The 15810-nt window shown below is 42.2% G+C and overlaps 3 protein-coding genes across 3 annotated transcripts; 2 read left to right on the forward strand and 1 right to left on the reverse strand.

The window, feature by feature from the left end:
- Positions 1 to 8507: 8507 nt before the first annotated feature.
- On the reverse strand, positions 8508 to 11202 carry LOC124473934 (5-hydroxytryptamine receptor 7-like). The gene is made up of 2 exons (XM_047029684.1): positions 10670 to 11202; positions 8508 to 10394 (listed from the first exon to the last, which is right to left on the reverse strand). The coding sequence occupies exons 1-2, from the start codon at positions 11200 to 11202 to the stop codon at positions 9584 to 9586; spliced, it is 1344 nt and encodes a 447-aa protein (XP_046885640.1). The 3' UTR covers positions 8508 to 9583.
- A 1187-nt stretch (positions 11203 to 12389) lies between these two features.
- On the forward strand, positions 12390 to 13729 carry LOC124473814 (C-factor-like). Its single transcript, XM_047029498.1, has 3 exons — positions 12390 to 12723; positions 12822 to 12999; positions 13150 to 13729. The coding sequence occupies exons 1-3, from the start codon at positions 12400 to 12402 to the stop codon at positions 13434 to 13436; spliced, it is 789 nt and encodes a 262-aa protein (XP_046885454.1). The 5' UTR covers positions 12390 to 12399; the 3' UTR covers positions 13437 to 13729.
- Positions 13730 to 14521: 792 nt separating this feature from the next.
- On the forward strand, positions 14522 to 15601 carry LOC124473773 (C-factor-like). Its single transcript, XM_047029446.1, has 3 exons — positions 14522 to 14548; positions 14685 to 14862; positions 15013 to 15601. Exons 1-3 carry the CDS (start codon positions 14522 to 14524, stop codon positions 15297 to 15299), a joined length of 492 nt encoding a protein of 163 aa, XP_046885402.1. The 3' UTR covers positions 15300 to 15601.
- The last annotated feature ends 209 nt before the right edge of the window (positions 15602 to 15810 follow it).

Raw genomic sequence — 15810 nt, forward strand, 5'->3', positions numbered from 1 at the left:
GCACAATAAGTATGTCGGCTGAATAGGCTGCCGATAATAATACATGTATATAGAGAGAAAGAGGGTGTGAAGCGAAAAAGGAGCGGAATTGAAACACAGATCTCCTAAACCAGCATGCTTCCCATGACTCGTCTGAACGACCATGTCCTCCAGCCTTTGGAAAGACAAAGAGGAGACTCGTTCCTGTGAAAGATGGATGAGCTGTAAAGTCAGATTTTGCAATCACTTCCCACCCACGCAGCTGGGCCATTGTACCAGCTGAATGTCAGTTCCTGCTTCCTACTTTGTGAAGACAGAGGGTAATTGGAGAATCTGTGTGTGTTGACGGTGGGGTCTGCATGCATGTGTGTACTGGATGTTCCACAATATATCTTGGTGCCAAACTTCACCAACTCTTGAGCAGATAAACGAAACAAAAAATGATTTTGACAAACCGTTTGTGCACAGTTTGTGCATGTTAGAATGTCTCCATATTGTTTCTCTGCAGGATGCTGTGTGTGGTTTTGTGGTACAAATGTCCCGACCACCATGCTACTATAAGGAATGACTCACACCCAAGGGCAATAAGCAGGGATAGAGCCACGTCACATTCCATTTTCTCCTTCACTTCATCCAGCGTCTGTTCCTGAATCACATGATATTCCTTCATCCATTATTGAAGCAGGAAAGGGCTGTGACTGGGAGGTGAGCGGTCTGGGGACAGCAGGTCAAATCAACCCCAGTGACAATCAATTTGTAAGGAGTCATTTGTAACCTTGGTCACTTGTGACTAAGACCTCATTAAAAAGACTGCTCATCATTGTATTAACATTGTCCAAGATAATCCACCTATGAATCAAGTACAAACATTTTCATTTAGAAATACAGGCGTTTTAGCCATCTTCCTGTCACTCTGATACCATCACACTCGCACAGAATGACACCCATGGACCATTTATCACCTTCTCACTGTGGTTACTGTACCATGACAGAGAGATACAATCAAATCTATATGTGTAGCAACAAGCCACACTGCACGAACAGTTTGCAGCTGTGGTTTGGTTTCTTTGTATCATGGAAGGAAGAAACAGACAAAAAGCCAATTCAGATAGAAGCTGGCGAGGACAGAGGTTTTGTTCCCAGACCACAATGATGCCATTACAGTTTTATTGTTTTTAAGGGGGTTTTAAATGAACATGGAGGAGAATCAAGAAAAACACAAATTTCCTCCATCCCAAATAGGACGTTAATGTGTTCTGCTTTATGATGGTGTGTGTGTGTGTGTGTGTGTATGTACAACAGCACACTGCATATTGAAAATGTTCAATTGAATACTTTTTCTTTTTGTTTAGGACCTTGGATGTGAGAAGCAGATGAATGTTCTACAGTAGATGCATGTATTTTTTATTGACATCCTGTGTAGTTAAGCAGTATGGGGCTTTGGTTCACAAACTGGTTCATTACTCTATACATCCAATTAAATAATGTATTCATTTATAAAAAAAACGTTTTGTTGAAACATTTGCAATGTTCACCCTGCTTACCTAGCCCTAAATAACGCATCAAGTGAAGGAAGAGCTCACAAATGGGACTCTTAAAGTCCAGTAGAGCTTAGCAGTGAAACACCAGTCCTCACATGGGTTGTGATGTATGAAAATGACAACAGCCTTCGCAAGGAAGCAACATTTCAAGGTGGGTTGCAAATACCAAGAAATTGCAGAACAAAATAGGACTTGTGGTGGAGTGATGAATGTGAACATGTTCTGTGTGGAGAGATGTGCCTCAGAACTGGGGAAAACACTTGGGAGTTGCAGAGCAGAGACTCTTATGCTAGATAAGCCCATATTCAGATTTTAGCTGATGGCTTTTCTCCTGTGAGAATTTATGTGTGTGTGTGCACATGTGAATGTGTGTGCGTGTGTTTGTTCACCCTTTTCTGGGTCAGTCACATCAACACTTCATTAGGGAGTACATTGGGATGGTATGACGTGGGTTTGAGTCCCACAGGTCTTCCTGTGCTGTGTCTGGCTGTGCTTGGGATGGACAGAGACAGATGATTCTGTTTCTGCACGATAGGGGCCCTCAGGTGTACTAGAGGACCAGACGCTGTGCAGCGGGGCGTTGAGGAAAGGTGGAGGGTCATTCGACCAGAGTGGATTGGAGGGAAGTAGTACAATTATCTCTTATTTTACCCGGGTGTATTGTTGCACGTTAACCTAGATCAAGAAGGAACTTTGGTACACCGCCCATCAGGACAGGCCAGAAGAACAGTTTATACACAATCTGTATTTATTTGACCTAGCTAGTTTTCACATGCTGTAACCTGGACTGTTGTTGAATTCATTGTTGTCACTCACCCTGTGAGACTGGAGTCATGTATCAGGAGGATGGTTGTGAAGCAATGCAGACAATGCCATAATGTCCCTGATGATACTCGCTACAGAAAGCCATTGTTTTTAATTCCTTAAGAAAAATGGGCCTAATGAGTTTGTTGTGTTGTTTGAGGTTGGCTGACTGTTTGGCAGAGGGAGAGGTGAAATGGGCATGAGGGATTTAATGTTATTGTAGTGCCTCTCCCCCATTGCTATGCTCTGCAGAGCATGAATGGGGATAAATATTCGATACAGACTAGTAAAAGGCTATTTAGGGCGGTTATATTGTATTTTCTTAAGGTCATCCAATAAAAGACTCATATGGAATGGGAGTTATAGGAGAGAGGGCTTAGAGGCTAGACAGGAGGGGCTGACACGCTCAGTACGCTTTGCGGAACTCTCGGACGTCCCTCTCGTCACAGACTCAGTCAGGAGGCCCCTGGAATATGACAAAAACTTTCGTAATTCTTTTTTTTATTTTACAAGTTCTTTTCTTCTTCACATTGCTTATGTGACAATGTTCTGTTGAAGGAGCAGTTGAAAGGAGCTTCAAAGTACACTTTAAAAGCACTCAAAGGTCAACGCAGGCCCTGAGAAATAAGGCTGAGATGTAAAGCAAAGTCACTGAGGAAATACCCTGTCCACATGTGGATGTGTAAGGACTTGAATTCCAAGTCAGACACACATTCAAATGTTTGAGTGGTGATCTGTGAAAAAAAAGGAAGGTCTACCAATCTTAAATGTATATAGTACATTTTGACCTTAGCTTTTAAGTCCATACCTTTCTATGCAATAATAACATTAATCATGTTTGAAACAGCAATAGATTTAATTGGGGGGGGGGGGTCTAATTTAGGCTAACTATTCAGATTGTAAGAAAAGATAACTCTGAAAGAACATTGTGCTCAAGCAGTCACATCTTCTATCCACTCCCTTATTACAGCAGAAGCAGAAACTGACAAATCTGTCACATCAGATCTTTAAAAGAAGCATTTTGTTTCATTGTACATTTGCTTACATGTAGAAATCTTTCCTTAACATGAAAATAAAGTGCTGTATCTGCAGTGCAGTGAATATCTGAACCTTTGAAAGTTGAAACATAAAAATAAATAAAAAATTACAAATAGGGGAGCAGTTTGCTCTTTATTCAAATACTTACTGTCACACCATTGATAAGAGGAACATATTATAGCCTGTCTGTCTTGTAGGTGTGAAAAACCAAAAAACCAAGAGAGAAGCTGGATCATCCATGACTTTTGTTAGCCAGGGAGACAGAACGGGGGGGAGACGTTTATGGAGCTACTTAAAAGCTCCATATAGCTGTCAAAGACAGAACTGCATGTATAACTCTGTCATCATTTTGCTGAAGAAGAGAAAGGAAAGAAATACTGAGAAGAAATGAGGGGAGGGAGAAGGTTGGGGGGGAGGGAGTGAAGCAAGAGGGATATCTGGAAAGAGAGAACAGAAGGGTGAGGAAGAAAATGGAATGAAAGAGATCATACGTGGCATCACACCTACATTAAAACACTTTTAACTGAAGAAGGTTTAATCAATTTGTATTGAGCTTATAGGTCAGACTTTTAGGTCACTGTCTATTTAAGTCTTAGTTTTGTGCCAACTGTAATAAAGTAAGGATATTAAGCAGCAGCCTCTCCCTCTCTGCTAATTCCTCTCTGACCATTCTAGGGTTCCAGAAACACCTGGTCAGCTAGTGGTATCTGCATGTTATTTATTGCAAACATTTCTACATAGACGGCCAAATGTTATTGTTTTTTTTCCCCCAATTACAAACATACGTGTAGAAATTGTGTATAGTTAAAAAAAAGATGTAAAAGTGTGTACATTTGTTTCTGAAATTTTTGAGTAGATGCCACGCAATGACTTTTAATTGACATGACTTCACCTAACACACCAGCCAGACCACTCAGCACATTCCTTATTAACTTGAAGATTGGTGTGCTGTGTGCCCATAGTACCATGGATAAAGACAAGGCTCCAAAAACGTGATTCTCTGGTAGTTGATTTGAAACTAAAAGGAATGCCCCATATGCACCTGTGATTTAATCAGACTCTGAAGTGGGTTCTCTTTTTTAAGATGTCTAATGAAACAGTCAGGCAAGTGTGGGAAGGCTTTTTCAGAAATCTGATTCTCGCCACCCCTTCGTCTTTACAAGAATATGATTATGCTTGGACGGCACCAGGCTAAAATGATTTGAGGATTTGCTTTTCCAGTCATGCTGTGTTCAGTGAGTACCAGCTGGGAAGATGAGAAGGAGGAGAGGCAGGGGGAGAGGGGAGAGGAAAAGTATAGTGAGATTGATGGTATGGGAAATGGATGCCGGATGCCTAATGAGATCTGCAATGTAAAGGAAAAGACCAGCAAATTATGAGTAATGGCTTAATTTAATTTTGAAAATGAGGGGGGAGAATCACTTGATACTTCTGGATGCCTGTTGTCATGTTATGATACTGTGTGTGTTCACTTCTGGTGAACAGCCTCTCACGTGTCAACTGCCCAGCCAAGGTGGTAAGCTCCTTCTGATCCTTCAGGGTATAGAATGTACAATTAAAACTTATAGCTGCACTTAGAATGACCGAGCAGAATAGAAATTCACAAATGAAAACTACAGGATTCTTGTATAGGTCAAAAAAATAAGAACGCAGGTTTTGTAATTTTCACACATGATGTACATTTGTTCATCCCAGCTGGTTTGTGTGTCCTACTGGTTAAGTGGTTTGATGTTCAACAACTGAATTACATAACAAGACAATCTGTCAACCAGATATTAGATTTCTATTGAATAAATGGAATAGTATAACCTTTCCTAGATCTTATATTCTCAAGCTTAATTGTAGGATTTGACCTCTGCCCCCAATGTTCCTAGAGACTGTAATATCCCCAGTTCTTTGACACACATACACATCTAACTGTCGTACATGGAGGGTGGTAATCTTGAACCAGAGATGTAGCATGGATCGAACATTTCAGCATGAATCCCGCTGGGAGATTACAGAAGCCTGTGGATGCAGCTGCCTGGTGCAATCATATACACTGAGTAGTGTGTGTATGTGTGTGCGCGTGTGTGTGTGTGTGACATGTGACAGCATGAAATAAGGTCATGCCACAAACCTAAAGGAAAGGTTGTGTTTTTTACTGTAGCAATGGACAGTAGGTGTTGTAGAGAAACCTGATATGTGCTGTGTCTTGTCAAACCCTGGAGACCATGATAACATCCACATGTTGCCTCTGCTCTGACAGTCTGTCTTCATGTGAAGGTTGCTGTAACAAGGCAGCCTAATAGAATCTGGGATACAGTATTGGTCTCTGTGGGAACAGTGGCTGGTAAGTCAGTGTGCTGTTGAAGGATTGTTTTTACGACCATCACTTGTGTGCGAGTGTGTCTCTGTGTTCCATACAGACCACACAGTGTTTCTCTAATATTGCCTTAATGTCTAAAGACTCTGAGAGCAGAACAATAAAACTTGTTGCCAATGGTCTGAATCCCAAGCACTACATCTGGTGAAAACCAGGTATGACCCATTACCTGGCTAATACCAACCCTACAGTGAAGGGTAGTTGGAGCAAACCTCTTAGCGTTTCATGACCTGTCGGTGGCCCGTCGGATTGTCAATGATATGGGGAAGGAACCATGATACTGGTCCTGACTGAGGGGATTGAAGACTGGTGTCCTTCGAGTACCATGGGTGGTTGGTTTAAAACAAAAGGATAGCTCCATGTGCACCTGCAATTCAATGAGACACTTCAGTGGGGGCTCTTTGTTTAGGCTGTCCAATGGAATGAATGTGAATGATGAACAGAGCCAAATATAGAAAAGAGCTTGAAGAAAACCTGCTCCAGAGCAAAGACTGTGGCGAGGATTCACCTTTCAGCATTCTGTTACTCACAACCAAGACACCACTGTTGTCTCTGAATGCCCTTGAATGAAAAACAGATTTGAAACCTGTAGACAATATGTGGAGAGACATGAAAATCACAGTTCACCTTAGGTTCCAGGTAACAAACAGACTTGAACCCCCCAAAAAATCTGTGGACTGAACTGAAGTTCACAGTTTACCTTCAGCCGTAACCAAAGTGAAATATTGATATATTTAGGGGGATTTATTTACAATTGGAAAATGTATAAAAATATATTTTAAATAGAAATTTAGGGGTATTGTGGAAATGTAAAGGCAGAAAACACTAAATTTACAATGAATGGCACTGGATATATCAGATTAGGTATAGACCCTGGGTCTCTGGTATGCCAGCAACACATCTACTGTTAAACCAATGGGACATTGTCATGGCTTAAGGGTCAAAATAGTCCTTATAAATGTCAAGGTCTTTCACAGCTGTCATCCATCCAGTGGTTGAACATGCACAATCTAACAAACATTGACTCAACCCAGATCTGAGAAGTCTTCAGCTGCTAAAAGCAAATCTAGCTGTGTGCCATTGTTAACCCCACCCCTTGCCATGACACATTAGTCGCAATAATGAAGTCAGAGGGATGTGTGGTCCATGTCTCTTGGCTGGTCACATGACCTGCCAGAAGAGGAAGTAGCGGGCACCAAGAAACTGGACAGCTGGCCACTCTGCGGGAGTGTGAGTGTCCTCTAGAGTGAGACCCTGGGGGGTAAATAAGCGTCACTAACACATGTGCATTATAAAGAACAGTGTTTCATGTCATTTATATTGAAGCCTTCAGCTAAGAGGATGTTTCACAGCATCAAATGGAATTAAATTGTGTCAAATGCAACCAACTGTCACATTGGTCCCTCAATGGTTTCCTTCGTGTTATCTTTCAGATTCAGATCTGGAGCGCTGCTCAAGGTCTGTGCTCAGCAGTGTAAACATCATGCTGCTAAAATAAGTATTTTGGATCCACTTGAAGATCATTGGAGTGGGGAAAAGATAGCCACTGATTTTCAGAATTGTTTGCAGGTCTATTGATATGTAAATGGTTGCCGATGCAGGACCAAGAAAATCACTGGGGTCACATGGGAACGTTGACACGTTGAATTAACGCTTTAATTCTTCATCACTAATGGTTTATTGTTCGTTTCCATCCAAAGTCAGTCATGTTTGGGTGAAGTGAAAAGGTAGCCCACAACACAGAGTACTAAACTACTTTCCTTGCTTAAATTCAGGATTGACTCCCATTTTCTAACACCATCCACATGTGCCTCTCTTTCTCATTTGTGAAATGTACACCTGACGACTGGGAGAGGATTGGCTCCCATTTTCCTCTCAGTTCTCTCCAGGCTGTCTTGTTAAAGGGATAATCCAGCACAATCCACCGTGTCATCCGTAATGTGTGAGCCCCAACTCTTCACAGAATTGTCACCTCACACTGCGGTTCCACGGGAGCACTGTACATGCATCATACCGCAAATGAGAAACCTGTGTCTCTTGAACTCAATTACAAAAGCAGCGTATGTACCCGCTTTAGTTCACAACACTGATAGCACACCCCAGATGTAGTATGTAACTACATCTGTGAACACAAAGACAGGCTTTGAAAGAGTTGACCATATCGTGCTTTGAAAGAGTTGACCATATCATGCTTTGAAAGAGTTGACCATATCGTGCTTTGAAAGAGTTGACCATATCATGCTTCGTAACTGTTAACCATATTATAGTTTCTCTCAAATATTATATTCAAGAAGTAGAATGTGTCTGTCCTGTGTCTTGGTTTGACTTATAAGGAGATGACTTGGCGATGAGTGATTCAGGGATGTTTAAGAGTCTGTTTGCCTCCGCTCCTCTCCTTCCATCCCCCAGCTTTCCTGTCTACTGCCTCAGTACAAACTGCAACAGCTGATTAGCTTTCAGCAGGTCAGAACAACTATTCTTTCATTAGGGCCTAATCTGTTCAGTTTAGTAAATCTCGTATTGCTTTAATTATACAGGGTACAGAGTCTCTTGAAGGTTGTGCCCTATTTTACATATTTACTATTTTCTTAATAGTGAGCCTGTTTAAGGAGTTGGAATTGACATACACATAATCAATTGTCCAGACCATACACAACATAGTTTGGTTACAGAGATCAGTTTATTGGGATACATAATATTGAAAGAATACTTATACATACATATTTTGTGACTCAGCTTTTACAGGTTTAAATTAAGATTTGTTTTTAAAAGAAGATGTTTTGAAAAAAGTATACACTGATTTGGAACCATAAGAAAGTAAACAACAATCACAAGATGTCACTGTAGTGTTTGTAAGAAAATATGTTTGGGCTTTCAAGAATGCATGACACTCAAAACGTCCGGTTTAAGCATCTTGCATGTCCATTTCTTGACATTCATGGTGTTTGAGCAATTTTAAAAACATAAATAAACCCCTCACAAATAACTGTACAATATCATATCAGATTATGTTTTTATGACTATAATATGATTTGTCTGTCCTCGTGGCCCCTATCTCAATATTCAGATATGAATATATTCCACAGGTGTAGGGAAAAGCAGATTTTCACTGTCAATCGTTAAGTAAGTGTTCCATGACATCATATATTGTACACAACATAACTGACCTTTACAAAGATACCTTAATGCCAAAACTATGAGACAACATCAAAACAACCTACTACTGTCTGAGCCACAACAAGACCTACTGACAACACATCATTACTAACCCTCATTTGAAACCTTTACATCAGGTATGAAGTCGGTGGCAACTGAGTGTTCAGGTAAGTGACTCTGAGTCGACCAGTCCAATGAACTGGATCTTTTATTAACTTCTTCAAGGTCAAACCTCTCTGACACAGAATACTGACAGTGGTTACCCCCAGGTTGTTCACATTTTAGCAATGGCTGCACAGTTCTAAAAATATATACTTCATATTTCACATGGATATACTTGTTGTGATGGTAAGGATCTCTCCTGACATATACTATTCTGGTGCTGTACAGCTAAACTACATGATGACATCCTGGATCCAAACCCATTGACCCTTAGTAGAAGACCATGGACCACTGCACACGCTCATGCGATAGACCCAGCTGGTGAGAACTATTTTAAGAGTATCTTGGACAATCTAGATCTGTATTTCAGAAACCATGACCCGTGAAATTGCATTTGTCTCTCTGATGTTTCTCTGGCAAAGATTTGGTCAGTTCAAGTGCTAGTCTGAATGTAAGCAGGCAGGTAGTCCATGGGGGGGAGAGCTTGTAGCTTTCTAGTCCTCAGATCAGGACCAGCCCAGCTGAGACCCACTAGCAGCTAAATGACAGAGTCAGGCTTCTCCACCAGCTTCAGGGCCTCGTGCATGCCGGCTGCAGACAGCTTCCGGTTAATGTTGCGATAACGGCAGCGCAGCAGGTTGCTGTAAGTGGTCCTCAGGTCGCGGTTGAAGAAGGCGTAGATGAAGGGGTTAATAAGGGAGTTGGCGTAACCCAGCCACAGCAGGGTCCGCTCCACCCACAGGGGCACACAGCTGCACTCCACCCCGCAGATGAAGGGCCGGGCCGTGGAGAGGAGGAAGAAAGGCAGCCAGCAGACACTGAAGGCCCCCACCACGATCCCCAGCGTGGTCGCCGCCTTCTGCTCCCGCTTGAAGATGGACATGTTCTTCCTGTCGTTCCTCAGGAGGCGTGACAAGCGCGTGCACTCCTCCACCTCCCTGTGGAGCTTGAAGGCGGCCGACACGCAGTCCACGCTTTTCTCCTCCTCGTCTTCTTCTCCCGGTGTCTCTCCCTTTTGTCTCTGCTGGCCTCGCGTCTCCTCTCCCTCCCGGGGGAAGCCTGTGATGGTGTGCTTGGCAGCGCTGAGCTTGGCAGCACGGTAGATGTGATAGTACATGAAAAGCATGACAGACACGGGGATGTAGAAGGCGACAGCGGTGGAGTAAATTGTGTAGCCAAAGTCCTGGCTGATCAGACACACCTTGTTATCGTTAACGTTCTGGGCCCAGCCGAAAAGAGGAGGCAGGGTGATGGAGGCAGAGAGGAGCCAGACTGAAAGGACCATCTTAGCCATGCAGCGCCCGCTCTGCCTAACAGGGTAGGTCAGGGGTTTAGTGATGCCAAGATACCTATAACAAATGCCACATTAGTCAAACCTCTCTTACACTAAAGAGAGAGAGAGAACGTATGTAGAGAGATGTATATATATATATATATAGATGTATATATATATTAAATATGTTGATTCAATATAATTAAACATCAACTGTAGAAATATGTCCAAAAGGATAAGCACTTGCTTTATACAGAATTATTTTTTTGTTGCTTATTTTTTTGAGAATAATTTGTTCTAGGTTTGATATCCAAAATATCGACTTAGGTGTGAGTAGTATATGGAACTCACCTGTCTATGCTTATTACGCACAGGCTCATGATGGACGCTGTGCAGCACATCACGTCCATGGCGATGAAGACGTTACAGAAAAATTGTCCAAAAATCCATTGTCCCCCAATTAGGTCTGTAATGCTGACAAAAGGCATCACGGCCAGTGCGACAGAGAGGTCGGCAACAGCCAGCGATACGATCAAGTAGTTAGACGGCTGCCGCAACTTCTTCACGAAACATACGGAGATCACCACCAGCAAGTTCCCACAAATAGTAAACAATGTGAGCATGGTGAGGACAGCACCAATAAGCACTTTCTCCACTTGGCCATAGCTGAGAATCTGCTCCCCGCACTGAGTTCCATTCTCCATCAGTAAAGTTGTTGTCGGCGAGGTGGCCTCGGCTGCCTCCACTGCGTCCTGCGCAATCTTCAGTAAGTGTGGAACGAGCGCCTCCGAGATCATGTTCGCTGCGCTGGTCTCTCTCATCCTCTCCTCTATCATGTAGGCTCTCATGTTGCTACTGATAGTACCGTTGGCATCTACAACCATGCTGGTTTGTTTTCATCCATGAACTTACGAACCCGTGTGGTGACATAAACGCACAGATGTGCCGTGTAAATGCGTCAACTAAATCTGCTCCGAGAGCACTTCACAGCCAAAAGAAAAACTGTAATTGGTCTATTTTAAGGACCTTGCTCATTATCAGCGCTTCAAGTACTGTGCACATCAGACATGACCCAGAAATGTGTGATTTTCTTTGTGAGAGAGTGGTAATCTTGTTTCCAGGGGTTGTTGTCGCTTTATGACAGACCGTGCAAACAATGCGCGCAATTACAGCACATTAGCTTAACAAGTGACGTCAGCGACATCTTGAAAATTACAATATATCAAATGTATGTAGAAAACAGGGTGGTAGTGGGCTATCGTTGAATTAAATCTAAATTAGTTAAGAAAAGTTATGCTCATATTCCGTTTCAATTCTCGTGTAAATGAGAGTGTCTGGATTCAATGTGTCCTTTGGATCATCCCTACATTACAGTAATGCACGTAGCCTACCAATCCTCTATTGTCTTTCTGAATAGTTTTTGACATATTTAGCTGTTAACTAAACTAGAAATAAAAGCCAATTTGACAGACTTTTTTTTCACAATCCAGAAAGGTGATTTGAAATGGTCTAATTCACCTAAAATCAGGCCTCTTGAATGGCTCACATCAATAATTATTCGACAGCCGATGAAGCGATTAAGTTACTGTTACTGTTAAAGGCATATTAGTTTACATATTAGTTAGAAGAGCACAGTAAATTTGCAGTTCATTACAATACAACAGCATCACCGTGAGTCCGTGTAGGGTAACGGTTGGGCTAGTTTGAGGCAAAATGTTGTCGTCTGGTACATCCTTACACGTATGCTACGAATATAGGCCTACAGATTTTTTTTGGCATATCTGCTAAATAAATACCTTATTATAATTTATTTTTTACACACCAAACAGCCTATGTTTTATGACTGAATACTGACTACGTCTTCAATTAGGCTAATAATTAATTTCAGTCTCAGGTTTTCTTTTGTTTATTTATTCACCTAAGAGCTGTTCATTTATTTTCAAAGGAATTGGTTGACCAATTGTCATTTACATCTGCCAGCCTCTGTGTTACTAAACATAGTCATGTGCGGAGTTGTGTAAGCATTCCCCACCTCCTACATAAGGCGGCGCTGCTGTGAAAACATAATCATTTGAACTGTCATGGCAGCTGTAGCTCTTGTTCAGGGCGCAAGTAGAGGACTCGGACTTGAATTTTGCAAGCAAATATTGCTGAACAAATCCCCAGCATGTGTAATAGCTACGTGTCGAAACCCGGAAAATGCTGTGGAACTACTGAACCTCGCTGCACAGCACCCTGGCAAAGTTACAGTGTTAAAACTAGACGTGAACAGAGAGGATGACATAAGTAGTGCTGCAGAGAAGGTGAAACGGTCGTTCGGTACACTTGATCTTATCATCAACTCCTCTGCCATGCTTCATCCATCCGGTAAAGGTGAGACCAGTCTACGAGATGTTTCCGCTCAGGTAAGGGTGTCCAGGCAGCACATCTTTATAGAATCAGAATCTTGATGCGGTGATAATCATAATTCATGTTGCTTTTTCCATTTGTTTGTTTGTAACAGGGAGTCATTTCTACTTTGACGACAAATACAGTGGGACCACTGGTGGTGGCCAAATACTTCGCCCCACTTCTGCAGAAGGGGGCCGGACTATTTGGACAGCAGCCTCCAGAAAAAGCCAAGCAGCACAGCGGAATCATAGTCAACATGACGGCCAAAGTCGGATCCATAGGTGATAACGGTAGGTAAATCATAAACCACCCTGGTGTGACCAGTGTCCCATATAGCTTATCTGGCTTACTCACACTGTGTTCCGTGTTGATTAAAGCCTTGCACTATGCTGAAAACTTAACGTATTTGACCCTCTCTCTCTGTGCCTGTGTGTCTGTAGCTTTAGGTGGTTGGTACAGCTACAGGATGTCCAAAGCAGCCCTGAACATGGCTACCAGGAACCTCTCTATTGAGTTGGGGAGGAGTAGACTCAGAGTTGTGTGTGTGTCCATGCATCCTGGTACTGTAGACACAGAGTTGTCAAGGCCATACCATCGCAACATGCCCAAAGAAAGGCTCTTCAGCACCCAGCACTCAGTCCATTGTCTCCTGGGAATAATAGACACTCTTAACATAGACAAGACTGGCAAGGCGTACAACTGGGATGGATCTGAGCTGCCCTGGTAGCGGTAGAATAACAAACTTAAAAACTGAAGTGATGGTGTCTTTAAGAACTTTGAGAACATCTGTATGGGAATCCAGTGTTGTTCTCCTGACTGGCAGTTGTATGTCCTAAACAACAGGACAACACCTTGTGGAGAGATATCACAGGAGACATGATGTAATTGTAGAGTAATTCACCTTTACAAGGAGGGGTACTACTTTGCATGCATAAGGCTGTAGTGTTGTGGTTGTTAAAGTTGTGCAAAAATGAAAGTATTTTCAGCATCTGTTGCTGTAATTGTTCAAATAAAGACCATTGACCATTCTTTTGTTTTCATTCAATGCAAATGGTGGTTTTTAGTTTCATGAAATACAAGGGAGCCTATTTGTAAACATGTAGCTGAGTCTGACTCAAAAAACCCTCTAACAGGACTGCATAGCAAGGTGGTACACTAGAAAGTTGTAACGTTACAAGGAGGGAATCATAATGACCACTAGATGGCACAAGTCATTTGTAGAAGTCTCACCTGGGTCCCAACGTTAACATGGTAATGTTGTCATAAATCAAAATAGGTCAATCAATTGTATCCACTGCAGTAATTAACTTTCCGGACAGGTCACATTAGTGGTGTTTGGATTAAATACAAATTACCAGTATAGTGATTAGCTCAAAAAGAGCCTGGGTCATAAGTCTGCAATTATTCATATATATTTATTATTGAATTATATTACGTTAACTGTACCCATATTAGTTTATTTATACATAAATTGTACCATTCATTTTTAAATAAGAAACCAAAGTAAATGAGTGTGCGATTCCTTTACTCTCATATCGACATTGACATTTCCCACAAGCCTGGCTTTATACAACAGCATAAAATAATTTGGTGAGCGACTTTCATTGACGTAACGGATGAATAAAGCAGATAGCATATTTTAAGGTGACTGCATTGGCAAATTTGGCATTCATAATTGTTCCGTCACTGTCATAGATAGGCTACCCATGGAAATCTAGAAAAGGGCAAACGAGTTTAGGAACCGTGACGTAGCCACCACAACGGCTGGTTGACTGACTTCAAAGCTTTGGCAGTGTAGCTAGTGCTGTGAGAATGACCGACAGTGACCTCAACCAAACCGTGTTTTGACGGCTAGGACTGCACCTTTTCGCCTTTTGATTTGCACTTTTGTAGAAAATATTTCGTTTTTGCCAAGGGGTATCCTTGTAGTCTAGCCAAATTCATGTTGCTTTTTCCATTTGTTTGTTTGTAACAGGGAGTCATTTCTACTTTGACGACAAATACAGTGGGACCACTGGTGGTGGCCAAATACTTCGCCCCACTTCTGCAGAAGGGGGCCGGACTATTTGGACAGCAGCCTCCAGAAAAAGCCAAGCAGCACAGCGGAATCATAGTCAACATGACGGCCAAAGTCGGATCCATAGGTGATAACGGTAGGTAAATCATAAACCACCCTGGTGTGACCAGTGTCCCATATAGCTTATCTGGCTTACTCACACTGTGTTCCGTGTTGATTAAAGCCTTGCACTATGCTGAAAACTTAACGTATTTGACCCTCTCTCTCTGTGCCTGTGTGTCTGTAGCTTTAGGTGGTTGGTACAGCTACAGGATGTCCAAAGCAGCCCTGAACATGGCTACCAGGAACCTCTCTATTGAGTTGGGGAGGAGTAGACCCAGAGTTGTGTGTGTGTCCATGCATCCTGGTACTGTAGACACAGAGTTGTCAAGGCCATACCATCGCAACATGCCCAAAGAAAGGCTCTTCAGCACCCAGCACTCAGTCCATTGTCTCCTGGGAATAATAGACACTCTTAACATAGACAAGACTGGCAAGGCGTACAACTGGGATGGATCTGAGCTGCCCTGGTAGCGGTAGAATAACAAACTTAAAAACTGAAGTGATGGTGTCTTTAAGAACTTTGAGAACATCTGTATGGGAATCCAGTGTTGTTCTCCTGACTGGCAGTTGTATGTCCTAAACAACAGGACAACACCTTGTGGAGAGATATCACAGGAGACATGATGTAATTGTAGAGTAATTCACCTTTACAAGGAGGGGTACTACTTTGCATGCATAAGGCTGTAGTGTTGTGGTTGTTAAAGTTGTGCAAAAATGAAAGTATTTTCAGCATCTGTTGCTGTAATTGTTCAAATAAAGACCATTGACCATTCTTTTGTTTTCATTCAATGCAAATGGTGGTTTTTAGTTTCATGAAATACAAGGGAGCCTATTTGTAAACATGTAGCTGAGTCTGACTCAAAAAACCCTCTAACAGGACTGCATAGCAAGGTGGTACACTAGAAAGTTGTAACGTTACAAGGAGGGAATCATAATGACCACTAGATGGCACAAGTCATTTGTAGAAGTCTCACCTGGGTCC

Source organism: Hypomesus transpacificus, chromosome 11 (genome assembly GCF_021917145.1).
Source record: "Hypomesus transpacificus isolate Combined female chromosome 11, fHypTra1, whole genome shotgun sequence".
Classification (NCBI taxonomy): Eukaryota; Metazoa; Chordata; class Actinopteri; order Osmeriformes; family Osmeridae; genus Hypomesus; species Hypomesus transpacificus.